A 24,907-nucleotide genomic window follows, 5' to 3' on the forward strand; every position below is an offset into this window, starting at 1 on the left:
TAAATAAAATGCAAATCCTCCTTACAAATAATTGCAGCATCACACAAGCTGTGTGTGCACTTAAGCGGAATATGGTGACAATAAGCTGGGGTACAAAATTAGTGAAGTACTGATATCAGATATTGGTCCGATACTGACTCACATAGCTGGATAGGGTATCAGTGACAATGGGTCGAGCTGGTATCGGATACCATTATAAATAACAATTCAGTCAATTTATTTCTATGTATTTTTTGTTACATTTTGTTTTACAAAGTAAGGAAACCAATGTTTAAGACAAGCCTGATTTTGCCTTACACATAAAAGAATGATCATAGTCTCTTCCACACAGTGAGGCATACAGCTTATTAATTATCAATACTCGGTATCGGCTGATACCCAAAGCCCAGGTATCGGTACTGGTATCGTCGGTAAAGCCGGATCAGTGCATCCCTATGCAAAACACATGACAGCCACTCCTTCCTACCACAGAAAAACCAACAAAATTTCATATAAGCCTACGCACTGTGACAGTGCACACACAGCCAGGCAACCGTTAGCAACAGACACTTCAGAACCATGGACAGTGAACAGCGATCATGGCATTTTGGAACCCACTGCCACAAACAAGCAATATTGTTAATAAATAATATTAGATTGGCACGGTGGCCTATTAGATTTTAAGTAACTTACCCTTTGGTGATCGCATTACTTTCATTTGAAGTTTCATTCAAAGTTAATGTTCTCCTCACCAGCGCTAACGTTACTTGCAGCTTCCTTCGTGAACCAACAGGCTAGCCAGCTGGTTAGTTTACCTGCATTTTTTTCCCCTGTTAGCTTGTGATTCGTGTCCCCCACAGTGGGTGGAACTTGTCTTAAAGTTCACAATAATAAAGGATATGATTGGTCAATTTTACTGCCATTTAGGAATTAGTCGCTCATTGAATTACTAATGCTCGGCCCACTGTAAATTCATAGCTGGACCACCAATCACAGAGCTGAACACATAGCATTTTCTTCCCAGCAACTGCAGAGGCAGCAAAATCCTGATACAAAGACAAAGGAGCTTCTCTTATTTAACCCTTCACATTCCAACACAAACTGAACAGGCATGTTTGAAGGGTTTATTTCCGCAGAAAAATTTTTGTTTAGATGTTGACTGTCAAATTATGAATTGATAAAATAAAATTAGAACTGATGACTTTCTAAGTATTATTTTTTAGAATATTTTAGGCACTCTCTGAGGGCGCAATGCAGAATCTATCTCAGATATTTATTTGATTTGATTGCAAGTCTTTATCACATAATCACATCCTTTATGTCTTGTTATAACAGGGCAATGCTGGGCACATCAGAGTTGTGCCTTGTGGTCCGAAGGTGTTTGTGAGGGCGAGGGACAATCTCTGCTTAATGTGGACAGAGCCATTGACTCAGGGAGCACAAAGGTGAGTCAGGGGAGAACATTCATGGACTAATAGGTGTTAACACCATCTTAATGTGTTGGGGCAGCAGTGAGCGACTGCTTCAGTGAGGCACAGCAAAGCTGATGGATCAGACTGGCTGGTAAAGGTCGGCCCGGCAGCGTGGATCTCTCAGCTGTGAAATGGAAAAGGTCACGCCACTCAACAGGGCTGAGCTCTCATGGCAGCTTAGCTCCTAGCATTAGCAATGGCACAACTCACAGCTCTTCGATTGCGTTTGCAGCCCATTGGTCATGTAGCCCATCAGCAAGTCTTCCACTTGATCTCCAGAGTGGCTATTAGAGCACACTCGTAGAACTGAGAGAAATAGGGACTAGGTGAGGTTCTGTCAGAAGTGTGATTATCAAGGGGCTAAAACAGGGTTTAAACAAGGGTCTTGGTCCTGAGATCAGAAACTTGATGACTTTTTTTTTTCTCAAAGAGACATTAAAGCATAAATGACTTTACATAAGCTATTTCAGTTGTAAAAAAAAAAAATGCTGTGAACATGTTTTAGAGATTGTTGTTACCTTGGCTGTTGAATATATTTATTTATCCTAGTTGCAAACAAAGACATTTTATACATATTTTGTGATCTCGCTCTCTCTCCCTGCAGCACTGTGCATACTGTAAGCGCCTTGGAGCATCCATTAAGTGCTGTGCTGAAGGATGTGCTCAACTCTACCATTACCCCTGTGCGGGGGCAGCTGGGACCTTTCAGGATATCAGGAGTCTCACACTCCTCTGCCCAGAACACAATGAATTGGCCATTAACAAATGTAAGTTGAGTAGAATTGGATACATTGTATACAAAGCTACAGTAAAATAATTTACTTAAGTGAAAATTAGAGATTTGGCTTAATGACATTGTATCAACTGTTCTGACTGAATTTTTTTATCCACAGTTGTAGATGATGTAAATTGCGTGCTATGCGATAGCCCGGGGGACCTACTGGACCAGCTCTTCTGCACCAGTTGTGGTCTGCATTACCATGGGATGTGCCTGGACATGGCTGTGACCCCTCTAAGGAGGGCAGGTTGGCAGTGCCCTGAGTGCAAAATCTGCCAGACATGCAAGTGAGTCACCTCCTCACCACATCTAAATAGCGTACCTCATAGTGAAATATTTTTGTCCTCTCCAGCTTTTTTTTTACTTTGCTTCTTACTAATCTTCTCTATAGCCACCAGCAATGATGTTTACTGCTGGTTTGTTTAACTCTGTGCTTAGTGAGAAGCTAACTGGACGTTGTATCCTGAAGCTCAGTCTTGTAACCTCTGACCTTTTATTTAAATAGCGCAGGAGCTGTTTGCATACAGGCCTGTTTGCCCTAGGTGAACACTGTCCATTGAGGTTTTAGTTCTGTGTTTACATAGAAACCCCAGTATCATGTTTTTGCTGCATAGCAAGTAGATGAGTGGGGGTTTGTGATATATGGTCTCAGAATGTAATGAGTGGGATGAGAATTGAGACTGGTTCTAAATTGTTACCATCTAACAAATCCTCTTATGAGTGTCTGTCCATATTTTTTTTTTGTGGATGTCATACTCATCTTAAATCTTACCTGTATTTTACCTGTAGTCATTGTCAACCTTGCAATTAAGATATGCAGCCCCTATAAATTTAATGTGTAACAAGAGAATTTACTCCTCTCCAATGAGGATTAAACTGACATTGGATTGAACATATCTGGATAACTGTTTGTTTTATAGATATTCATAAAAATATAAATTAGTTCAAATATATGAAGAAAAAGTCTCAAAGCATTGGGAGCAAGCACTCCACTGAGAAGTTAAAAAGAACAAAATGGGAGACTTAAAGACAATCTGAGAGAGAAAGAGAAACAGGAGTGTTATCATCATCCACATGACTACAGTCCTTTGTACTGCACATTAAATCTTACATAGCTTTGGGCAGTTTCTAGTGTACAGTTGAGGGTAATTCATGGTTTCTGCGTTTGCATGTCCGCTAGGGTCAAAATTTGTGACTGTGGGGACCACTGCACTTAAAAAGCAAACTGGTCACTCGTTTCGTGTAATGTATGAACTAGTGCAGTGGCCATTCAAAATGTGAATTGATTGCTTGGCCTCCAGCCACTTCTTCAATGCATAAAAAAAAGATATAAAGAACAGGCTAAGTACTCTAATACTAAATGCATGTTTTTTTCTCATTTCAAGTAAATAAGGGCTGCATTTAAAAATAAAATAATGTGCATCCTAAAATAAAGTGGATTGTTCATATTGGGCTCTTAGATTGTTTTATATTTTCTGTTCCTTCAGTTGGATTTGAGTGGGTATGTTTGCTCCAAAGATTTGTGCTTTATCTGTAGTGGCACCTGTGGAAGTACCTGTGGTGCCTGTGGAAGTATTTGCTCCGTTATACACGTTTAACTACAGTCAATATGTATTGGTCTCTGAGCACTTCCAATATGCAGGTGACCTACGCTCAACAACGTATCTGAACGCCTCCTGTGTAGACACTCGCTGCTGATTTGCTACATGTGGTGCTGACACTACGCTTTCTGTCTAGACACGGGATAAGAGTGTCCATTCTTGATTAAAAGCTCTGTTTTTGGTGTCTACTTTTCTCTTTTTAGAGCACTTTTCTCTGACTTGTGTCACGTCTCGTCTCTGGTCTCAGTAGAGCCCTGAAGCTCCACCCTGCCCTTGCACAGAGTAGAGATGCTTGCTGATCGCTGGTTTATTTAAAGTTTATTAATGTTAAACATATCGCGTGTCCAAATTACACCAAATTCGACACTGCACTCCCTTTGTTCCCCAGCAATGCACCCGCCAAGATTGGAGTCGATCGGATGAACGTTTCAAGAGATACGCAAAGGACATACATGCAGACATATAGACACACACACTCACAGACAGAGATTCCTTCCTTTAGTAGATGTATGTATGTACTGTATTCCCCATTCTTGGTCCTCTTCTTGTTAAGCCCTTGTACATACAATTTTTTTTTCTTGTTTTGCCATGTACAACAAAGGAACTGTGCCTCTTGCTGTTGTGCGGCAACCATAAATTAGACTTTACCCTGCAACAAAATTGAATGCTGTACCATTTAATACAACCTTTCTGTGTCTCTCTGTAGGAACCCAGGAGAGGACACTAAAATGCTGGTATGTGACATGTGTGACAAAGGCTATCATACCTTCTGTCTACAACCTGCCATGGAGACTCTTCCCACCAACGGATGGAGATGTAAGGTAGGAGCAACTTCATATTGTGCTGGTGGGTTTACTGTGTATATAAGACAATATAAAATATGGGTTATTATGGCTGGTATGTATTGTATAGTGTTGATGGTTGCCAGCAGGTATGATTTTGCAGGAAACTGCAGCACAAACATCAACAGTATCCCCACAGTGTGCAATATTCAATGGAAAAATATTCATTATATTAATCTGTGCTCTGGCACAAAGTAAAAATGTCTACCACCCATGAGAATATGACTTTTTGATGGTTTGTATTTGCACTTCCTGTGGTTAAGAAAAAAGTCACAGTCTGATCTTTTAAAGGCTTCAGTTGCACCCATTTACCCATAACACAGTATGTATGCTTGTGTATATGCGTATGCATGCACGTATGTATGTGTTCACACACGCTCCTCAGTGGAGCTGTGCCCTTCATCCTCCAGCCGTGTAAATGGTGTGCTTGTTACTCAAGCAGCTGGTTAACACGCCGCACAATTTTCTGCAGTGGTCGGAGGAGGCCACCGCAATAGAGACAGCAGGTGATGAAAGGTCTTCACACTTGGCTTCTCTATCTGACTCAGCACAAGAGGAACACTACCCACACACGTCCTTGGCACTCGCTTCTCCTGAGCGCCCGCCCCCAACCTCTATCTGCAGTCGCATGTTAGTTTTGTTCTAACTGTAGTCATCTCACTTGAGTAAAGATCAATGAAAAATGAGTCACTGTTTCAATTTCATTACATTTGTCATGTTCCTCCTGATCTCGTCTACCATGTATGCACACCAGAATTACAGGCTGAGCATCTGTGTGTGTGTGTGGGGGGGGGAAATAAAAGCTTCGTCAAGTGGACTGGTCAGCTCGTCACCTAAACTGCAAAGTCATCATATCGCTGAGAGTCAGTCAGTGCTGATACACTTTTTATGAACAAGCTTTATGCGCATTTCAACAAGGAGAACATTTGGAAACAACCAAACATAATAACTATGCAATTTTAACACATATTGAAGTTTACAGGAAACAGATATTAGTTCAAGTATCATAATAATATTTAAACTCAATTTTTCATAATACAGCTGTACAGATTATATTTAGCCTAAAGTTGGCCTTTATCAAAAATGTATAAACCTATTTAATGTTTGATAGCTGAATTAGTTAGTAAAATATGCGTAATGAAAATAAAGCCCACACCGAAGATTTATTTTACAGTTGTTTTTAATGGTTCTTTAATATTTTACTGTGTCCTACAATGTCTTGTGTGTTGAAAGGAGTGTCTGTACAGTGAAGGTTCTGGCAGGGAGGTTTTGTTTAAAAGTCCAAATATCATTTTCCATGAACAGAAGCACTTAAAGGTAGAGTCAGGGATTCTGGAGAAAGATTGTTCAGTATGCTTTTTGTCAAATTCAGTGAATATCTCCTCACAGTCTGCTAGCTGTCTGATCTGTGTTTGTGCTGGAAAAAAAAAATCCAGTGTTCATACACAGCACTGGCTCTGTACATGGGAAACAATGAGCCACACAACACTATTTCAGCCAATCAGCTGGGGGTGTTGGTCCTCGTGCACAGGACAGGGGGAAGTCATGATAGTCTCCCATCTCCAGCACCTGTTGAATTGCAGGAGAGAGAGGCCATGGCCAATTCACCTAGAAAGCGTTTTCTCATGGAACAGATACGCTTTCATTTTATTAAATGTATCAATCCACACTGAATCTAAGACAGTTTCACAGAGAACCCCCACGGTTTTTTGTGCTTAGTTTTTTAAATCTACTTTTGAGTTTAATGAAGCGTAATCTGAGCAGGCAGCTCTATAAATCACATAAATATCCCACTGTATATGTGTTTTGAACTTATTAACAGTATCAGTTAATCAATAAATACAAACACCATTGATTTCTTCCCGTGGAGCCGACATGCAAACTATTTTGGTTCAGTAAATTTCTGCTGTCAGTCAGCCTCGTCAAGGCAATTTGTCCGGCCGCGGTCCTCTCAGCTCCACAGGAGCTGCAGCTGACAGACGGCTGCTTCTGTGGACAGAGACGCTGAACGTAGGTCAAGTGAGGCCGCAGAGAAGCGGAGAGTGTGGATGGACTGTTGGGCTCACACGAGACAAATTTTTTTTTCCACTCATGATAAAGTGTGAGAGAAACAGAAGTTACTCTACAGTTGACGTATTGCTATGGATTCCGCCATATTTCTCTTTTGGTCGTTGCCTTGGCGATGTGCATCCATGAATTTGGGGGGCAGAGCTTCTGAAGGAGCACAAAGGGAGGGGTGTATTTGTTTGGGTGTTTAGTTCAAATATCAACAATCTTTCTCCAGAATGACTGACTCTACCTTTTTAAGAGGTATGCTCTTGGAATAGAAGCCACAGCAGCTTTGCTTACTGTTGCACACTGTCAGTGTGGATATTTCATTGAGATGACTAACTGCTATTTATTGGCTCGTGCCACTCTGTGGTTCTGTGCTCAACGACACTGTCTGTGTACCTAGTGTGCACTGGCTTACTCTAAGGAGAGGATAGAAAATGGAATGTGCGTTATGTGGCTGAGATCTGTTAAAAGCATCCTTAAATGTTTAAGATGAAGCAGAAAAACATGAAGTTCTTAGATGTTCTTCATGTTTTGATTACTGACAGCCTTCTTTGATTTCAAGTCTTAACACAACTTTGATAGTCTTATTGAAGTATAGTAAGCACAGTTACGTGTGAACCCTAATTAAATTGATTAAAAACTGGTTAGTCAGCACGATTCCTTTGATTAGAAAAATCCAATGTAAAACCATTTAATCAAGCCCTAAAATAGTCAGATATTATGTTTTAGTCATATTCCCCAGTTCTGCCCCATTAATATTGCTTTATTCAACTGGAAAACAGTGATGATCTTGAATATACATGAGCCTGGACAGGTTTCATGCTACTATCCCATTCAGTGACTGAAGTGCCAAATCTGTAAAACAGAAATATTGATGCAAACCTAATACACTGCATACTGCACTGGTTCTGAATGGCTTTAAAGTTAATTTACTAAGAAAGCCTCCTTTGCTCCTCAGAACTGCAGAGTATGCATCCAGTGTGGAACACGAACCAGCGGGCAATGGCACCACACCAGCCTGCTGTGTGAGAACTGCGTCCAAAACCAGGACCCTGCTCTGTGCTGTCCTATGTGTGCCTGCATCCTGGACCCTGAGCATCACAAAGACCTACTCCTCTGCCACAGTTGTAAGAGGTAAAGATACATTTTAATTTAACTCTACATTTTTTAAATGCAACACTCTTATTTTTTGTCCTTATTTTATTCATTTGGCAAATTCATACTCTCTGAGGAAACCACAAGAATAAATATGTCAAATTTTAGGATTGCACAGAGATCCCTGTTGAACAATCCCTGAAATTCCTTTGCACTCCTTTCAGATGGCTGCACCTAGAGTGCGAGCGTCAGAACTCAGGCCAAGCAGAAATCCACCCCAGAGAGGACTATGTTTGTTCCAACTGCAGGTCTCCTGCTGCAGAGCAGGCGCTACAGGCAGAGGATATGGACACCGGCCCAGAGCTCAGCCCTCAGCCAGCCTCCATGCACACAGACTCTGAGACTGGCCTACAGCTGGCTCAAAAGCACACAGACCTAGAACCTGGCACTCAGCTGCCTCCTGAAATGCACAATGACCCCAAACCGGAATTACTTGCTGTTCCATTGCACTCAGATCCAGAGCCTGTTGAGGCTACCGTCCAGGAGGAGAAGCTGGCCACGTCAGCCCAGAAGCCTGGTGGGTCCTTGTTACAAAAAATTATATACAGCTCTGATCCCTTTCCCTTATCTTTTTTTAATCTTTAAATCTTTATTTTCCTTTATGCCCACCTCCTGAGAATCTCATCTGTTTTATCAGCATATTAATCATATCTTGTTATTGCAAGGACAAGCCAAGGAATTTTTGATCATACAAAATCACACACACATCATACACAAACACCAGATTATATGACTAAAAACGAAAAAGAATTTTTGTAGTTGAGGTTTCATTCTCTCAATCTCTAGCCATGCAGAATCAGTTGAAAGTTTTGGCCATGCAACACGAAATTGGGCTGTGGTGTCAGCTCTGATGAAGTTTTGAAAGTCGCAGTTCTGGCAGATGAAAGGATTGGGGAGAGAGTTGTTTGGACTAAGACCAGAGAAGTGCTCACTCTTTTATTTGGAGGATTTTCTGAGGACTCCCCAATAACCAGATGGTGTCCTACTAGTGGCAGATTAAAGCAACTCCATTGTCTTTGTAATTACGTGTTTTGAAAATTAAGTGTTTTTCCCTTCTGTCTCCTAGGGATCTAGTATCTGCTACCTGTCAGTGTGAATGATGAACTGATATTCGAAAGCTCTTACTTTTTTGCAACTTGAGGCACTCAAGTTTGATGCTCATACTACTGTACAACTCTACAGTTGATTTGCAGTTCATCTTTATTGACTTCAGTCTAGGCCAGACTTGTTAATGATACTTAAAGGACCAGTGTGTAGGATTTAGTGGCATCTAGCGGTGAGATTGCAGATTGCAACTAACTGAATACCCCTCCCCCTCCCCTTCCAAGCATGTAGGAGAACCTACAGTGGCCGTGAGACTCGCGAAAAACACAAAGGGCCCACTCGAGAGCCATTGTTTAGTTTGTCTGATCTTGACTACTGTTGCAACATGGCGGGCGCCATGGAAGAGGACCCGCTCCCTATGAGTATATATAAAGGGTTCATTCTAAGGTAACGAAAATACGATTCTTATTCTCAGATGATTATAAACTAATTAAAACATAATTATGAATATTATATTCCCTTTCTGCCAAGTGTGTTTCGCTAGATGCCACTAAATTCTGCACACTGCACCTTTAATGGAGGGAGAGGTTGCTAAGGCAATAGTCCTTTCATATTGCTGTGTGTGAAAATCAAAACACAACAGGCTTCAACAGGATTCAGACTATAGGTTGTGGCTTTTGGAATCGGGAGCTTCAAAGACCTTTGGCTGAACAGAAGAACTGTGTTTAAAGGAACCATAATTCTGGCTCCTGTATACCCTAAGAGAACAATTAAAGAGGATATTACTCATCTACAGTCAAATGTCTTGAAATGGTCATATTGTTCTCAAATTGGAACCACTATGGAGACTTGAGACTCAATAAACTCATAACTCAGAGACTTGAGTCTTGACCTGGACTTCCATTTTTTAGCTCATGGACATCTCTAGCTAGCAGCTATTTAGAAGCACATGTGATCATCCCCCTAGTTAACCCTATCCTTCATTACATATGTCTGTTGTTTCTGTTGGTCGCATTGCTTCTGTGGTTCTGTGTGATGGTGGCTGTATCACCACTGCAAATTATATGATCCTGGTTTCTGTTTGTTTGAAGCGCATTGCTGCATCTCCACTCTGTGTGGTCTATGTGAGGTCTGCCAGCAGTGGAGTGCAGTATTGAGGAAATAAATGGTGAGCTGTGGATGCCAGTTGTAGCTACGCTGCCCACTCTGTCTAGACAGCAGCCTCCAATGGCAAGAAAGAATGGATTGGAGTAGCGTGATGGTATTGGATCCACTGTCTGCAAACTAGGGATGGCTCGATACAACTTTTTTATCACCAATACTGCAACCATGAGTATCTACCGATACCAATCCGATACTGTCTTTTTCCCTTTCTTAAACAACTAAGCTGTTAATAATACATTTGTATGGATGCACTTTGCTTAATCTAGCCATCTAAAAACATCATGCTCAAACTGTGAAACAAATATTCTACTCCCCTAAAGGAAGGAATGCATAGCCCAAAACATGACTCAGTTATGCAACACTGCTGCTTCTTTTTATTGAAACTTTTCACACACAGAACTTTTAGCAGCATTTTTGATTGGTCAGCACCAATCAAATATTCAAAATGAAATTTAAAGTGTAACTTTGTGTATAAGTTTAAATCTGAGTATTTAGAATAACAAAGGAATTATAATTCCAGTGTATAATACTGGATATAACTCAACAGTCAATGTGGCCCATACCTTCAATGACATGATAGCAAAAAACAAGTTACAATGTAGATCATAACTTCAGTAACTATAACCTAAAGTTATAATTTCATTTGAATAAATGTCTGTTAAGTCACTATCTATCGCCGAATGAGGTAACACAATAGAACGAAACGAAATGGTTATGATTATTATGAACTGGGTGTTAGTGGCGATTTTCCTGCCACGTATTCATATCACAAGCGGCGCAGTTATTGATGCGTTTTCCATGGTGGACCTAGTGCTAGCGTGACATCACACAGTCAGCGACACTGTTTGGAGGTCCAAAAACACACGCATTTACAGCTTAATGCCATGTGGTGCCGCCAAAGAGAATGAAATGGAGATCTTCGAGATTATAACTTTAACATAAAAATAATAGCATCTACAGTATAAAATGTACAGTGGAACACAGTAATGTAGACATGGCATCTTAAGGCACTCATAACTAAAACTCTAGGCTATTACACCTGATATCAAGTTAGCTGCATCGGATAAAAAATATCTAAAGGTAAAAACAGTTCAAGCTTCTCTCACATATAACCTCTGGGGTTGCACTGTATGTAAAACACCTGTATAAAACTAAACATTAGAATGAATACAATTCTAGTATGAAAAGGTAATTGCAATGTAAACTAAAATATTTTGTGCAGGTTTTCCCCTAAGATGATAAGACATAGCAGCTTGCCTGACCTTTTAAAAACTGTCACAAAAACCACTGGCTCATCTTTTTTACAGTCCTTATGTGACTCAAGTTTGTTCACTTTATCATGAGGGGCAGATTCTTCTTTAGAAAGATTAGCATTTCAGCCTTCTCAGCTGTCAACCTGCTCCTCCTTTCATCAATAATTATGGAGGCTGTGCTGAAGAGCCTCTCGCTCTCCACACTTAAGGTGCACAGGGAAATTTAGTTGCCATGACCACCAGGGAGGGCAGTCTAGGTCGGTTGACTGTCCAGTACAGCAGTGGATTGTCCAGATGCCGAATAGTTTGCTCACTGAGGTAGGTCTGCACTTCAATGCGTGCACTTGTGGTGGTTGACTCTGGACCAGGTTCTACTGTGCTTTCCTCCAGAATTTCATCAAAATCGCTTCCAAGTCTGCTCTTGCTTGCAGCCTCCACCCGTGGAGTCTTCTTTGCTGGCTCTGAGGCTTTTTATGTGATCCTCCTCAACACTTCTTCCATCTTCCTTACCTCTGCCATTAATGCATCCTTAACATGTCTTGAGGGTTCTGCATTTGTGAAGTATGTCGAATGATAAAAATACACATATGTGACATCTAAAATTAGCCTACCCTTAATATCAAGTGAATAATCCCATTCTGAATGCTGATGCTTGATATGAAATACTGTCATTAGATGTGCAAAAGTGAAAATTGCACACACACATTGAGGTTTGTGCACACTCTCTCTCTCTCTCTCACACTCACACACACACATACACAAGAATCATATTAAACACAGTTAACAGAGACCCCACATACCTGTCTTTGTATCTTGGGTCCAGCAATGTTGCAACTGAGTATAATGGCTCAGATTCCACATCTCTGAAACGTCTGTTTACAGCCTCAAGGAGGGAGGCTTTCATGGTCTTAATTCCCTCGTCAGCCTTGTTTTCTCAAGTGAGAACGCTTTTAAGGACATTGACAATGGGGATGGCATCAGATGCAGATGAAGAGCTTGCCTCCATATTTCTGCCACTAGCCAGTGCATCACTTAAACTTGGCTGTGATAGCAGTCCCTCGTTCATAGTAAGTTGCAGGGTATGCGCAAAGCATCCCAAACTGGCAACTCCAAGGTGACCCATTGCTTTTATTACGTTACTGGCATTGTCTCACGGAAACGGACTCTCCTCTTCTCAATTTTCCATACATCTCCCTGGTTGCTGTAGTGATGAACTCTCCTGTGTGTGAGCCACGAAACTGCTTAGCCTGCAGCACTGCTTTTTGCAAAGTAAAACTTGAGTCTATCCACTGTGCTGTCAGACTTAGTAATGACACTGGACCAAGCGGCGACCTCCGGGGCTGAAAAATTAAACCAACACGAAAGTGCCAAAACTGCAGTTCCTCAAACGGCCACTTGAGGCTGGCTCCAAAAGCAAGTCAATCCCCCTAAACCTAAAACTTTACAGCATAAATAAATATATTTACAGCCTGGTACAAAAAACGGTTTTGGTCTCTGTAGCTAATTTCCCCTTTCATGACAGCTGTACGGGAGGTGAATTTTTTTTAAAGCTCACCTGTTGAAATTTTATTAAGCAAGAAAGTTATGCAGAAGTAAGGACGTTGCCACTTTGAGTGACAGGTCGCTAGCCGCTAGGTGACGTGTTTCAGCAACCAGGCTTCATTCGGCCCACCTCAGCTCCACCTCTTTGCCTATTTTGGATTAGCCAGGAGTTAGGGGGAGTCAGGCACTGCTGAGATGGCGATGGCTGAAGTGGCCCACGGCTTCAAAACTGCTTTTCAGTAACCAGTGACTGACATCACGGTAGCTACGTCCATGTTTTTTACAGTCTATGCATTTGACCCACATCTGAGCTCCAGATGTCAGTTGTGAAACTAACCATGGCAATGTTTTCTAAGCATTTTGAAATTAATTCGTACACTTGCTTCTACTTATTTGGGATAACCATTTCGGAGATGTTTGGCAACGTGTAGCAAGGCTCCAAATGTTCAATTAAGCGTGAAAAACAGGCATTTTCAACAGCAGAAAGGGGTTGGTCATACAGCTTTGCTTTGTTGCTGTCTGGAGGGAGCTTCTCACAATTCTGAATTGTTTCTAGCAATGTTTCTTGTTGCAGCACACTTTTCTTCTCGGCACTCGTTGCCTGTATAAATTCGGTATACAACTTTCCATGATGCTTCTGCAAGTGTTAAATCAAGTTTGTGGTGTTGAAGTTTCTAACGCTGCTGCAACCACTCAAAACACTCGTATTGCATAAATTGCACTCGGCTGTTTTGCTTTTTTTTTCTCCTTGAGCTTAAAACAATTCCACACAGCTGACATGATGACAGTGCTGCTGACAGGTCTCACTTACGTTCTAGCTACTGTTCACATGACATATGCTGCTCATATGTGTTACTCATGACTCATCTCTCTTTATGGCATGTCGCTCAAAGTTTAGTTAAGAATTTACGTGATAGTTTAGGATGATGGATTGTATTGGATTTTTTTTTTCCGATATCCAATCGAGTGACTTTGGCCAGTATCGGACCAATACTGAGTATTGGATCGGCGCATCCCTACTGCAAACCTGCCTTGGAGTTAGGCTAGCTCATTCATGACTGCTCCTACAGCTCGCTTGCTCTGCTCACCAAACAGTTTTAAAAACATGTTGAGTGTACATGTTATCTGTGTTTTGATTTAAGAGGAGCTTATGTTAAGCACCTCAAAGTAAGCTTCAGTATAGCTTTACCTGTTTTGTCAATACATGTGTCGTAATGCTCTTTGCCCCTGGAAGTTATTGTTTGGGATTTGGATTGAAGCCTTTCAAATCAGACAAAAGTTATTTTATTTTTATATTTTGCTGTGTCCTTTTTACTCCTAACCAAAATAAAAGGAGGGACTTTATATTTATGATGTGCTGAAATTTAGATATTTACTGATTTGTTATTTTTACAATTTTTTTTTCCCCCATCATTATGTGAGATCATGACTACGCTACCAAACGCCTGCACATGTAATGTAATTAAAGTCATTAACCAGAGCTGTTTATCACCTGCCAGGATTCTCCACCACTCAGGGTTTAATAACAGGCTTACCGTGACTCAACTGACAGATGCTGTTAGATCCATTCCAGGAGCTTAAGTTAGACCTGACTTGAGGCCTTTGCTGCATTAATCAAAGCCGTGTATTTATCTTAACCATCACCTCATTCACTGTAGGAGATATAGGAAGGAGGGTGTTAATATGAATGAGAATGTGTGTTCAGCTTGGTCAATAGTTGAAGGCTGGAGATGGTTGGAGGCCCATCTCCTAATTGACTTTCTGGCATCGGCACCGGATGAGCACCTGCAAGCTGCACAGTCATGAGCCCAGAGCACACAGACCCTGGGATGTTGGTTGTCATGGTTACTCCCTTCCCTGGCAGAGATGCTTAGCAGGTGCATGTGTGTGTCAGGATCAGTGTGACATGGGAACTTGTGGATTGAAATGGTGGGTGCTTCGTTAAGACTAGGCTATCTGTACTGTCAGAGGCTGTCTGGCAGAATATTGGCTTGATGTGTGGATGTCTGATAGCCAGGAATGACTAGTTCTATTCATACCAGACTAGTCAAGTGCATTGATGTCTTTGATACAAACCCAAATAGAGAGAGAGGATAGGAGACACTACAAAACCAAACAGAGAAAGAAGATAGGAAACACTAGATTAACGCCAAAATACAGCCTCTGATACACATTATCTTTTTGTGCATTGTGATTGATTGTTATTCAAAAGCATTTCTAGTAACACTTAAGTCATTTCCTTGGTCATCAAATCAAGATGTAATGTTACATCTATACTGTAGAATATTTTTAATTTTTACTAGGCTAATACTAATAATTTTAACTATTTTATAAAATTTCCTTTTCAATTCTTTGGTTTAAGAGATATTTGTTAATCTGCAACACAAGCATTTATGTGTCAAATCAGAGGTTATAAAGTACTGTTGCGTGTGTTTATATAGAAAAATGCTCAGTGGATTAACTAGAGGGAGAATCCATTCAAATTCTTCCCAAGACTTAGGGATTCACATCATAGTATAGTCTTATTTGTTTTACCATTAGTTTGAGATGATCAGTGGCTCAGAATTGAAGCAGAAATGCCCCTTGTAGTCAGTTTGACTGCTGGGCATCTAAGCCTAACATTTCCCTGTGGTCCACTTACTTCATTCCCTTACCACTTTATCTTAATGTGTTCACAGTCTTTCCAGACTCTTTACCAATACACAAACATCCATATTTTTATATGAAATCTTTTTTCTTTTCTTTTTTTTAAAATTATTCTTCTCTCTTTCAGAAGTCTCAATGGGAGCAGACATTGTTGAGAGGCAGGTTACTGAACCACCTGTCAACAAAATCCTGACAGAATTCAAACCAGGTTTGTGTACACAGCTTGTTTATTTAGTTCTTCTTTTGCAATGGTGAAACTCATATTGATTTGCAATTAATGTAACAGTGATTTCTATTGTAAGGTTTGTGTTAAATGTCATGCTCACACTCTATTCACACTATTAAAATGCCAAGTAGACATTGTTTACTGGTAGTGTTAGACAAGGCCACTGACTTGGAGTCTGTCTTTCAAATGCACATCATTTTACATGTGATACATGGGTTAAAAGGTGCAAAGTAGAGTCCTGCTCTTCTTTGTGTCATATACTATAAGTTCTCTCAAATGGTGGCTGTGGCTTTTATTTACCTCAGTGACAGAGAGAACCCTTTATCTAGGACCAGCTTATATCAGAGACAGACCTTTATTTCCAATTTCCCCTATTCCCCAGTTAATGCAAACTCAAAACTTCCTCCATGTTTACCTTTTTGTCTTGATACACGCAGTATAAGGTCCATTTCCCCAGCACTAATTCCATCGGTACAGCAAGAGTCATGTCAGGCATTCCACTTTGCCCTTTTCCCTAAACAATGTTAAGCTACCATGAATGAAACTTCACACTTCCTCCAGAATTTTCACATTTGAAGTCTTGCAGCCCTCCCTTTACAGCCTTCCCTTTTTAACATTATTTCTGTGAAAAGAGAGCAGGGTAGACTCAGAGCAGCAGAGTACTGTATTGTACTGATGGAATTAGTGGTGTGGAAATGCACATTAGACTAAATTTACTGTGTGAGCTGTTGTATACTACAGGCAATTCCACCCCCCTCAATGATTTCTTACTTGTCCTTAAGTAGAGACCGACCTTTTGTTTGTGCTGGCCACACCCCTGTGTATTTGAGACTCAGCCTTTATTTGAGTTCTGGCTTTTGTGTGAGAATTTACAGTATTTGCACTTAATAGTTCATATTGCTCAGTGAGTTAAGGGAATTGGAAGGGAGTTTGCTATATTACTTGTACTGTATATCGTTCCAGTGATCACAAGTCACTTTGACTGTACCAAATGCAGCATGATAGAGAAAAAAATGTCAATGAAGAATTACAGTTACCTTGGAAAAGTATATTTGTTTTTAACAGATGATCACTGCTGTAGATGACAAGAAGCTTCAGTGCTCATTGTCAAGTAATCTGTTACATGCACATTGAAGATGATTCATTTACAATTTACAAGTCTTGTAATGGTCCTTGTCAATATTGGAGGTAGAGGGTGCAGTGATATTCTATGGCACCATATTTTGCAATGTAAAATGATGACAGTATGCTTTGGGAGCTCAGATATCAGTTAAATCTGTTCAGTTTGCTTCCAGTCAAGCTACGTCAGCAGTGCAGAGTGGAAGTGCTGTGCATCATCTTTTTAGATGCAAACCACCTTTTGAAACTGGCTTGTAACTCACAAGGGGCAACAGTTCCATACATGCCAATTTGCGCCGCCTTTACAAAAGGAAATGTAATTGCAGCAGAAGGTGAGATCTGCAGATCTGTAGACCTTTCAATGTTGCCTCTTACAGGCAAAGAAATTAACACCAACGCCACCTGTAGGCCACCTCATGTTGATTACTCAAAGCCCATTAGCATCACATCACCAGTGGTTTTCTCTACTAGTTTTTTATGTTATGTAAAGAAATATATATCAGCTGTTGTAACCACTGTCTGTTTGTTCCTACAGAAACAAAACCAGCAGCAACAACCCAACTCACATCTACAGAGAGTCCTGCATCCGCAGTGACTCCCAGCCAGGAGTCAGAGTCTTTTCCAGCCCAGCTCTCTATGGAGACACTACAGACACAGGATACTACATTACAAATCAAGCCAGCAAAGATAGAGGCCTGCCCTGAGGAGGGCACGGTCATCTCCAGCACAAAAGTTTTTAAGGCCATCATCTCAACCACCAAAGAACCAAGTACTGCATCAGTACCTTTCACGGACCAACCAATGGAAGTCTCACTATCCCAGCCTTCAAGTATGGATGTAGTTAGGGCTTCTTTCCTGGAAACCGCTCCAAAAGAACTTACCAAGGAGAGAGGGGAGGGCAATTTTCACAGGAACGTGGCAGAGACTGTTAAGCCCACGGCCTCTAGTACATCAGAGGAGATGGACACTGCGCCAGAGAGCAAGCCTAATCTGTCATTTCCTAGTTTGTCTTTAGAGGAAAAACCACTCAAGACAACTGTGGAAAGGTTGGCCGAGATGGTTACCTCTCCTTCCCACTCCTCATCTCTGGCCCGAGGGACATCTCCCAGAGAACCACCCCAGACTCAGATTCTCCCGACACTGGGTGACCACAGCAGTGTAATGCCCACCACTACCCTCATACCACTCACCCCTAAGATTGGAATGGGAAAGCCAGCCATCACTAAGAGGAAGTTTTCTCCTGGGAGGCCACGAGTAAAACAGGTAGGAACCTGGACATCATGTCACAGAAGACCAGTGATCTGTTTCGTGTCACTGTCCGGCTGATTCTGCCTCGTTCACTGTCCCAGCCCAATATGCCCTTGGCGTGTAGACTAAAAATTTGTGTTCATAACTTTTCTACTGTTACATGAAGTGTGGGTACAGTACGTGTTCCCTAGGCTCTGCTCTATGAAGGTGGATTAGTTTGTGTGGTGTCACCGGGTTGGTTGACACAGCCTTTACAGTACGGATATGGGTATGTCTTAAATATTTTTCTCAGCTAAGTTGTAGCTTGCAGTAAACTATGCGAGAATAGCAGGACAGCATGGCGAATGATACTCTTCCTCCACTCTCTGTGTCCCTTTCACATGTCTGTGCAACACATGACTAGTTAGTCACAGTGTTAATGCAGAGCTCAGTTGAAGTATGAATTATTTCCCTGTTAGAATTTTGTTGAAACATCTACTGAGACTCTTGCCCATGGCATCATTGTCATCAGTCACTCTGTTCATCTCATGTCCATGTTACAAACATTCAGCATCTTATTGTCTCGTAGAGTTCAAGCATTCAGCAGGTCACAGACAACAGTAACCATACCATTACCACATCCTAGTTATTTCCATATTACATTATCAACTGTAGTGGCTCACTTGTGACTGTGAAATAACTTTTAATCTCTCAATATCAGTGTTTCAGTGTCGTTAAAACAAATGAATTATAATAGAGGCTATTGCAGAAACTGAATGTAGACTTTCTCAGACAAATAATAATGGGAATTGAATCCCACCCATGGCTATAATATATTATGAATGACGCTGGTGAGGGTAGACTAATTTAGTTTGCAAAATGTGTTTATTTTCCCCCAGATATACCCCATCTCTTAAATAAACATTATATGGCTCAAACTAATTTCTTACACAAGGCCTGGGGAAATCTATTCCAGAAATGTGAATGTTGCAGCTCCCTTTTAGTCCAGCATGCTTTTGTCTGACGCGCTCATGTGCTGCCATGCTGACGCAATTCCTCTTGTTTTGTCAACATGCCAAACATACACAGTTGTCATAGCAAGAGATTGCAGGGCCTCTTTCCTGCTGTATAGTGTCATGATGCCTAAGCGAGTTCTGCTGCGTGAAATGCAACTAACACAATTTTGCTCTGCATTTACAAAGAGTGTATTAGAAACATGCCTCTTCAACTCATATGCATGAAACTATAAGGGTTGGCTTTAAAACAAAACACAACTTAATAACTTATCCTGTTTATATTTTGGCACAACAGATATATGCTCTCTCAAAGCTCCGCTTAGATGGGTGTGTATTGAGTGGTTCCCCAATGGCTACATTAGAAGCTCACTACATCTCGCTAACATCTTTCTTTGTATGTTTTGTTTCTTCGCTGGCTTTGTTTTTAAGTTGCTGCATTTTGTCGCCCTCCTCCCTCCCTCTCTCTCACTTTCTCACCCACCCCCCCTTACCTTAGGGTGCATGGAGTCCCCATAGCAGTGTGAGCTCCCCCTTGTCCTGGTCTCCAGACCAGCCAGAGGGGTGGGACGTCCCAAAGACCAGGCAGTCCTCTGGCAGCCCCGGCTGGAGCATCAGAGTGGTAAATACTGTAGCTCACGAGAGACAGGAGGGCAGCAGCTGCCCTCTTGTTAGCCCTCTGTTTACCCTAGTGACGTGCACTCCGCGAGTGTTCCTGAACGTCACTGTGATGTATATCGTAGCCTACAGCAGTTACTACCACCTTACTGAAAGGAGGCAACTCAGAGGCCAATGGATAAGCGAATGACTTCACAAAGTGGAAGTGGAAGATATTGGCAATTGGTTTTGCTGCCTTTGCACTTGAATTGAGAGATCAAGGGTATGGCGTAATAAGAAATTACACAGTCTACAGAAATGTTTGGGAACTAAATTTTACTAATGAATGAGTGTGTCCCGTTTCCTCTTTGACAGCTATGCACTGCTGTGCTTTCTTCTTTTCTGTTTTAGTCAAACCTGTTCCTGTATTTATTTATTTATATTATTTTCTTTTTATTTTGATTTTGTGAAATATCTGTTGCAGCCGGTTGTCATGGTGACAGTCATCACTTAGCAAAGCTGGGTAAGGGTTAATTTGTGCACTGTAGCAGGGGTCCAGCCCAGGTTGAACAGCATCATACAGAATATCTGTCAGGAGGCACAGTGGATGGGAGGTGCCTTGGTTTGGGATCAGAGCCAAATGTGGAGTAAATGGGAAGAGATTTTGGGGCAGGTGCTGCAAGTTTCAGTTAGCCTGAAGTTTGACAGTCATGATTAGGCCTCCTGTTGGAAATGTGCCAAAGGCACAGTGAACTCGCATTGCTAGAAAAACAGCTCAGAGGCCTTTTCTCAACCCTCTCACTTGCTTGCTGTCTGGCAGAAATTGTAGTGTACTCTCAAATAACAGTAATTTCCATGAACTATCAAAATGTCAAGAATCAGGTTGATGGAATCATTTTTTTTCCTGTTTTTAAGCATATTTGCATATTATTTGAATGTTACAGATTTCTAAAAAAAAAAAAAAGGTATGTTATGTTTTGTTTTTTAAATATAACAGTTCTTTTTAAAGCCATAGCAATGCAACATAAAACACCTGAATGTACTAAGTAAATCTATTACGAAAGCATAACTTTTTAGAAATCTGTAACATTTGAACACTTTGCAAATATGCTCAACAAGAGATAAAAAAATAAAGATTGTCGTGAAGTCTCTACTGTCTAGAAAGATGTACTACAGACCTAAAGTCGGGAGTGGTGAAAGCTTCCCTGTGGCAAACCTTTGAATCTGGGTCTATTCGCTGAGCAAACGACGATGTTTCAGCATATGCGAGAGAGAATTGCAAACAAAAAGAGCTCGTGCCTGCCCATTTCAGCTTGTAACATGGGGAGTGATCATTGTCCCTATGTTCCCCTACAGTGTGTCTATCCACCCCTTAGATGCAGTTCAGTTTTCTGATTATTGTCTTGCCTCCACAGGGTCGGGGATCAGGCTTCCCAGGGAGGAGGAGGCCCAGAGGGGCTGGTCTGTCAGGTAGAGCTGGACGTGGCAGGGCCAGAGGCAAGAATGGAGCAAGTCCCAGCATCAACCCTGGGGTATGAACTATCAGCAGGATCACATCTCAACATCTTTGGCTATACGTATACGCTATACACTATATGCAAAGCAGTGTTTGTTTTCCCTCTTGCTGAAGACATGAATGCCTCGTTGTAAGCAGTAGTTATGTTAATGACAGAGTTAGCCGTTTGCTCGTTTCATATCATAGAAAAGGTTGCACATTTCCTGACAGCCAGTTCCTCAGTACCTGCTAATGATGATGTAGCACTCATGAATGATGTAGTCATAGCTAGTAACTAATCTACTATAGTGTGTATGTATATCTTGCTTAGCTGTATTAACTTGTATCACCAGAGAGTGGATCTTTATAGTGAAAGAGGATGATGGTGATTCTGCTCGTGTCATTACACAATGTTGCATTTGTTTATTTTGTGTTTTGTTTTGTTTTTTTCTTTATGATCCACAGATCACTACAATAGAAACACCATACCCAGTCAAGGAGGAGGAGGAGAATGCCATGCATAACACAGTGGTCATATTCTCCAGCAATGACAGTTTCACGCTAAAACAGGTGTTTGTTTTGTAGTACTTAAGAGTGTTGCTGTGGTATTTCCCTTTTAAATTGTCATCCACAAATTTCTCCATTCATTTGGATGGCCTGAAATTAAATCTGTGTTTAAAGACTTCTCCCTCTGGAGATCATTAATTCTTGTGGAGGTAATGCCAACTGCCTGCAGGAAATGCAGTTCATTATGTAACACAGGAACATATTGAAATTTAATTCTGCCTTTCTTTCTGCCTTCAAGGTAATGTTCATGCACTGATTTGATTCTGTAAACAATAAGTGACTACTGACAGGCTCTGTCAAATATTCATCAACATCTTGGACAGTAGTAACTGTCAAGTTAGCAGTATAGTTATTTGGAGGTTAAAATTCTGTATTGATAGAGAATAACTGGTTATTTGAAGAGACTGAGCAAATAAACAATACTTCTGAGGTGCTGTTTATCAAGGCACCTACCCCTGAATGACTCAAGTGAAAAAACGATATGTTATGACTATAACTTCTGTTCCCAGAAGGAGAGGAACAAGGTACATCACATATATTATGAGATATTAAGCCCCCGCGTGGCCTGATTGAAGACACTTCTTTTCACGCCTTTCAGACAGATGATCTGTGGTGACCTATGTGAGGCCCCACCTGTACATATATACATCTGTCGTCATGGTCATCCCGTGGGCTAGCTAGCTACACATTAAAATGCTCACATCTGTAACAGCCCAAGCGGTACTACAGCGATCATAGATGATCATCATGCCTACTAGCTGTAAAGTCGTCCGGAAACACAGTTTGCATCCCAACTGAAACTGAGTGAGGTTGCAGTGAAACGCAGCCACTCTGTGCTCTGATAGACGTGCTTAGCTTTCCAACCCAAGAAAAGAGAACTGCTGACTCAGGGTTTGATAACTTTTATCTGAATTCACTGAAAGCACCATGCTTGAATGTGCGAACTAGCGACAACTACACCCCTGCCTGCTCTCTGGAGCATGCTATCTGAGTCCAATCATCTGGATAGGCTAATATGCAAATGTCTCTCTCCCGGAGGGGAGCTAATCTTGGCAGTGCACCACCTAGCTGTAGAATGCTCAAGGGTGTATGCTAGCGGGCTTAGCCAAGGAAGCCTGGTTATGCTGTAGTGTCATCGCTGTCAGAATGACAAACGAGAGACCCATAACACTGACCGAGTGCAACACTACAACACTATTATTAAAATATGCTCCGTTATCTTATCTCCATAGTGAAACGATACCGCGTCTCCCTGTCCCTTCCCCTCTCTGTGACAGTTGGCTTTTCACTCCACCTTTGAATGTAGCCGTTCAGAACAGCTATAAACTTATTCTCGACTCGAGGGGGTTATGCTCTGCGACGGTAGTCTTTCCCAGCACTTTCTCAACAAACATGACCTGCCTCTCCAGGGTTGAGCACTGGAGCTGACGACAAAACACACAGTACTGCTCATTCAGAGACACAAAAGTTGTGGACAAAACAAACTCCAAATTGGCGCACTGCAGGTAGCCACACTCACCAACTGAGGCAGTGGAAGCTAACACCAACGGGGCCGTTAAGCTAACTTCAAGCTGGCAGTAGCCTACTGAAGAAACAAAGCTAACTAGCTGTAGCTAGCTAGCCCCAAGGGATGACCGCGGTGACAGATGTACATATGTGCAGGTGGGGCTTAACATACATCACCACAGATCATCTGCCTTTAACACATACTATATGTGTTGTACCGAGTGAACTGACTGAAAAGGAACAGACTGTTCTGTCTAGCTCTAAGCTGTGACTGTGAAGCAGGGGCTGAAAATGGCTCAGTCAATCATCCTGGTTTAAAAAAAGGTTTTAAAAGGCCAATGTTTCCAATGGTCCTGTATTACTTTTACCTCGCATTTCAAGATGCTTTTATGCCCATCTATGTTTGAGGATAGAGGACAACTGCACTGTTCTTATTTTGCTAACATGTTTAGTTAATGTCCTTCCCTCAGCATTCATGGTAGCGTGCAACAACATAGATTATGACTGCTACTTACAGTGCCGGTGGTATTGAATGAATATGCAGAACATATTGATCTTCATGTGATTGGGTGTTGACAGGCAAACTTGGCTTAAGGTTCAGCAGTGGTCAGATCTTCTTGACAAACTGACACCAGCTGACTAGATTATTTGTTTTTAAATACAGAATGCAAAATTGTATTAATTTTGCAAATAGGAAAAAAATAAAATGAGACTCTGTGGGGACTGTTGTAGCAGTAGCTTTTTTAAACATCTGTAGTGAACTGCCTCCATGAGATGGGCATCTCATGATGTCTTTCTTTCCCTTAGGACATGTGTGTGGTGTGTGGGAGTTTTGGCCTAGGTGCGGAGGGCCGTCTTTTGGCCTGTGCTCAGTGTGGCCAGTGTTACCATCCATTCTGTGTAGGCATAAAGGTATGTTCATTATTGAGTACACTACACATATACTTGAGTACATACTGTAAGAGAAATACCATCCTGTCATGCACATCATTGCAGCACACCGACAAATGTCTCATAATTACTTTACCCAGATCACCAAGGTGGTGCTCAGTAAAGGCTGGCGTTGTCTGGAGTGTACAGTGTGCGAGGCCTGTGGCCAGGCCACAGATCCTGGCCGCTTGCTGTTGTGTGATGATTGTGACATCAGCTATCACACCTACTGCCTGGACCCTCCACTACAGAATGTACCCAAGGACAGTTGGAAGTGCAAATGGTGAGAAACTTTAGGATGTCATCTTTTTCAACTTGAATAGCACCTGGAGCCTCTTGTCAGATTCATCTGATATGTGTTTGGTGTGCGTAAAGCATATAATAATTTTATATTATTCTACACTGTAGCTGTTGTCTGTTCTGTATAAGCAACTCTGGCCACTTTACCACATTATATCTCTAATCAATAAGTGTCTCACTTTGTAATGATTTCTTAGGCACCTTCATTTTAAAATTGGTCCCAATTCAATTAAAATAAAGCATGTGAATGTCTTAGATATTTTTATGACTAAAGGATAAACTGAACATAAGATGCCTCTAAAATTACAGACAAATGGGAAATAATGTTATATTTTCAGCATATTGAAGGCTTAGTGAGTAGGCTGGATTTTTGCAGCATAGTTAATCTGAGTTATC

General features: G+C 41.3%; 1 protein-coding gene across 10 annotated transcripts in view; it reads left to right on the forward strand.

The window, feature by feature from the left end:
* The window catches only part of kmt2cb (lysine (K)-specific methyltransferase 2Cb), an 83,101-nt gene that overhangs the window by 25,107 nt on the left and 33,087 nt on the right, over window positions 1-24,907 (forward strand). For 9 of the 10 annotated variants that reach the window (XM_067605909.1, XM_067605908.1, XM_067605910.1 and 6 more), the window contains exons 7-19: window positions 1,315-1,424; window positions 2,056-2,218; window positions 2,345-2,516; window positions 4,537-4,651; window positions 7,686-7,861; window positions 8,047-8,399; window positions 15,659-15,739; window positions 17,412-18,139; window positions 19,616-19,738; window positions 21,129-21,245; window positions 21,674-21,778; window positions 24,089-24,193; window positions 24,313-24,494. In XM_067605909.1, coding sequence (XP_067462010.1) covers window positions 1,315-1,424; window positions 2,056-2,218; window positions 2,345-2,516; window positions 4,537-4,651; window positions 7,686-7,861; window positions 8,047-8,399; window positions 15,659-15,739; window positions 17,412-18,139; window positions 19,616-19,738; window positions 21,129-21,245; window positions 21,674-21,778; window positions 24,089-24,193; window positions 24,313-24,494 — 2,530 coding nt within the window. The remainder of the gene's footprint in view (window positions 1-1,314; window positions 1,425-2,055; window positions 2,219-2,344; window positions 2,517-4,536; window positions 4,652-7,685; window positions 7,862-8,046; window positions 8,400-15,658; window positions 15,740-17,411; window positions 18,140-19,615; window positions 19,739-21,128; window positions 21,246-21,673; window positions 21,779-24,088; window positions 24,194-24,312; window positions 24,495-24,907) is intronic. The other variant, XM_067605917.1, reaches the window with a different exon arrangement.

Source organism: Thunnus thynnus, chromosome 12, assembly GCF_963924715.1.
Source record: "Thunnus thynnus chromosome 12, fThuThy2.1, whole genome shotgun sequence".
NCBI classification, from domain to species: domain Eukaryota; kingdom Metazoa; phylum Chordata; class Actinopteri; order Scombriformes; family Scombridae; genus Thunnus; species Thunnus thynnus.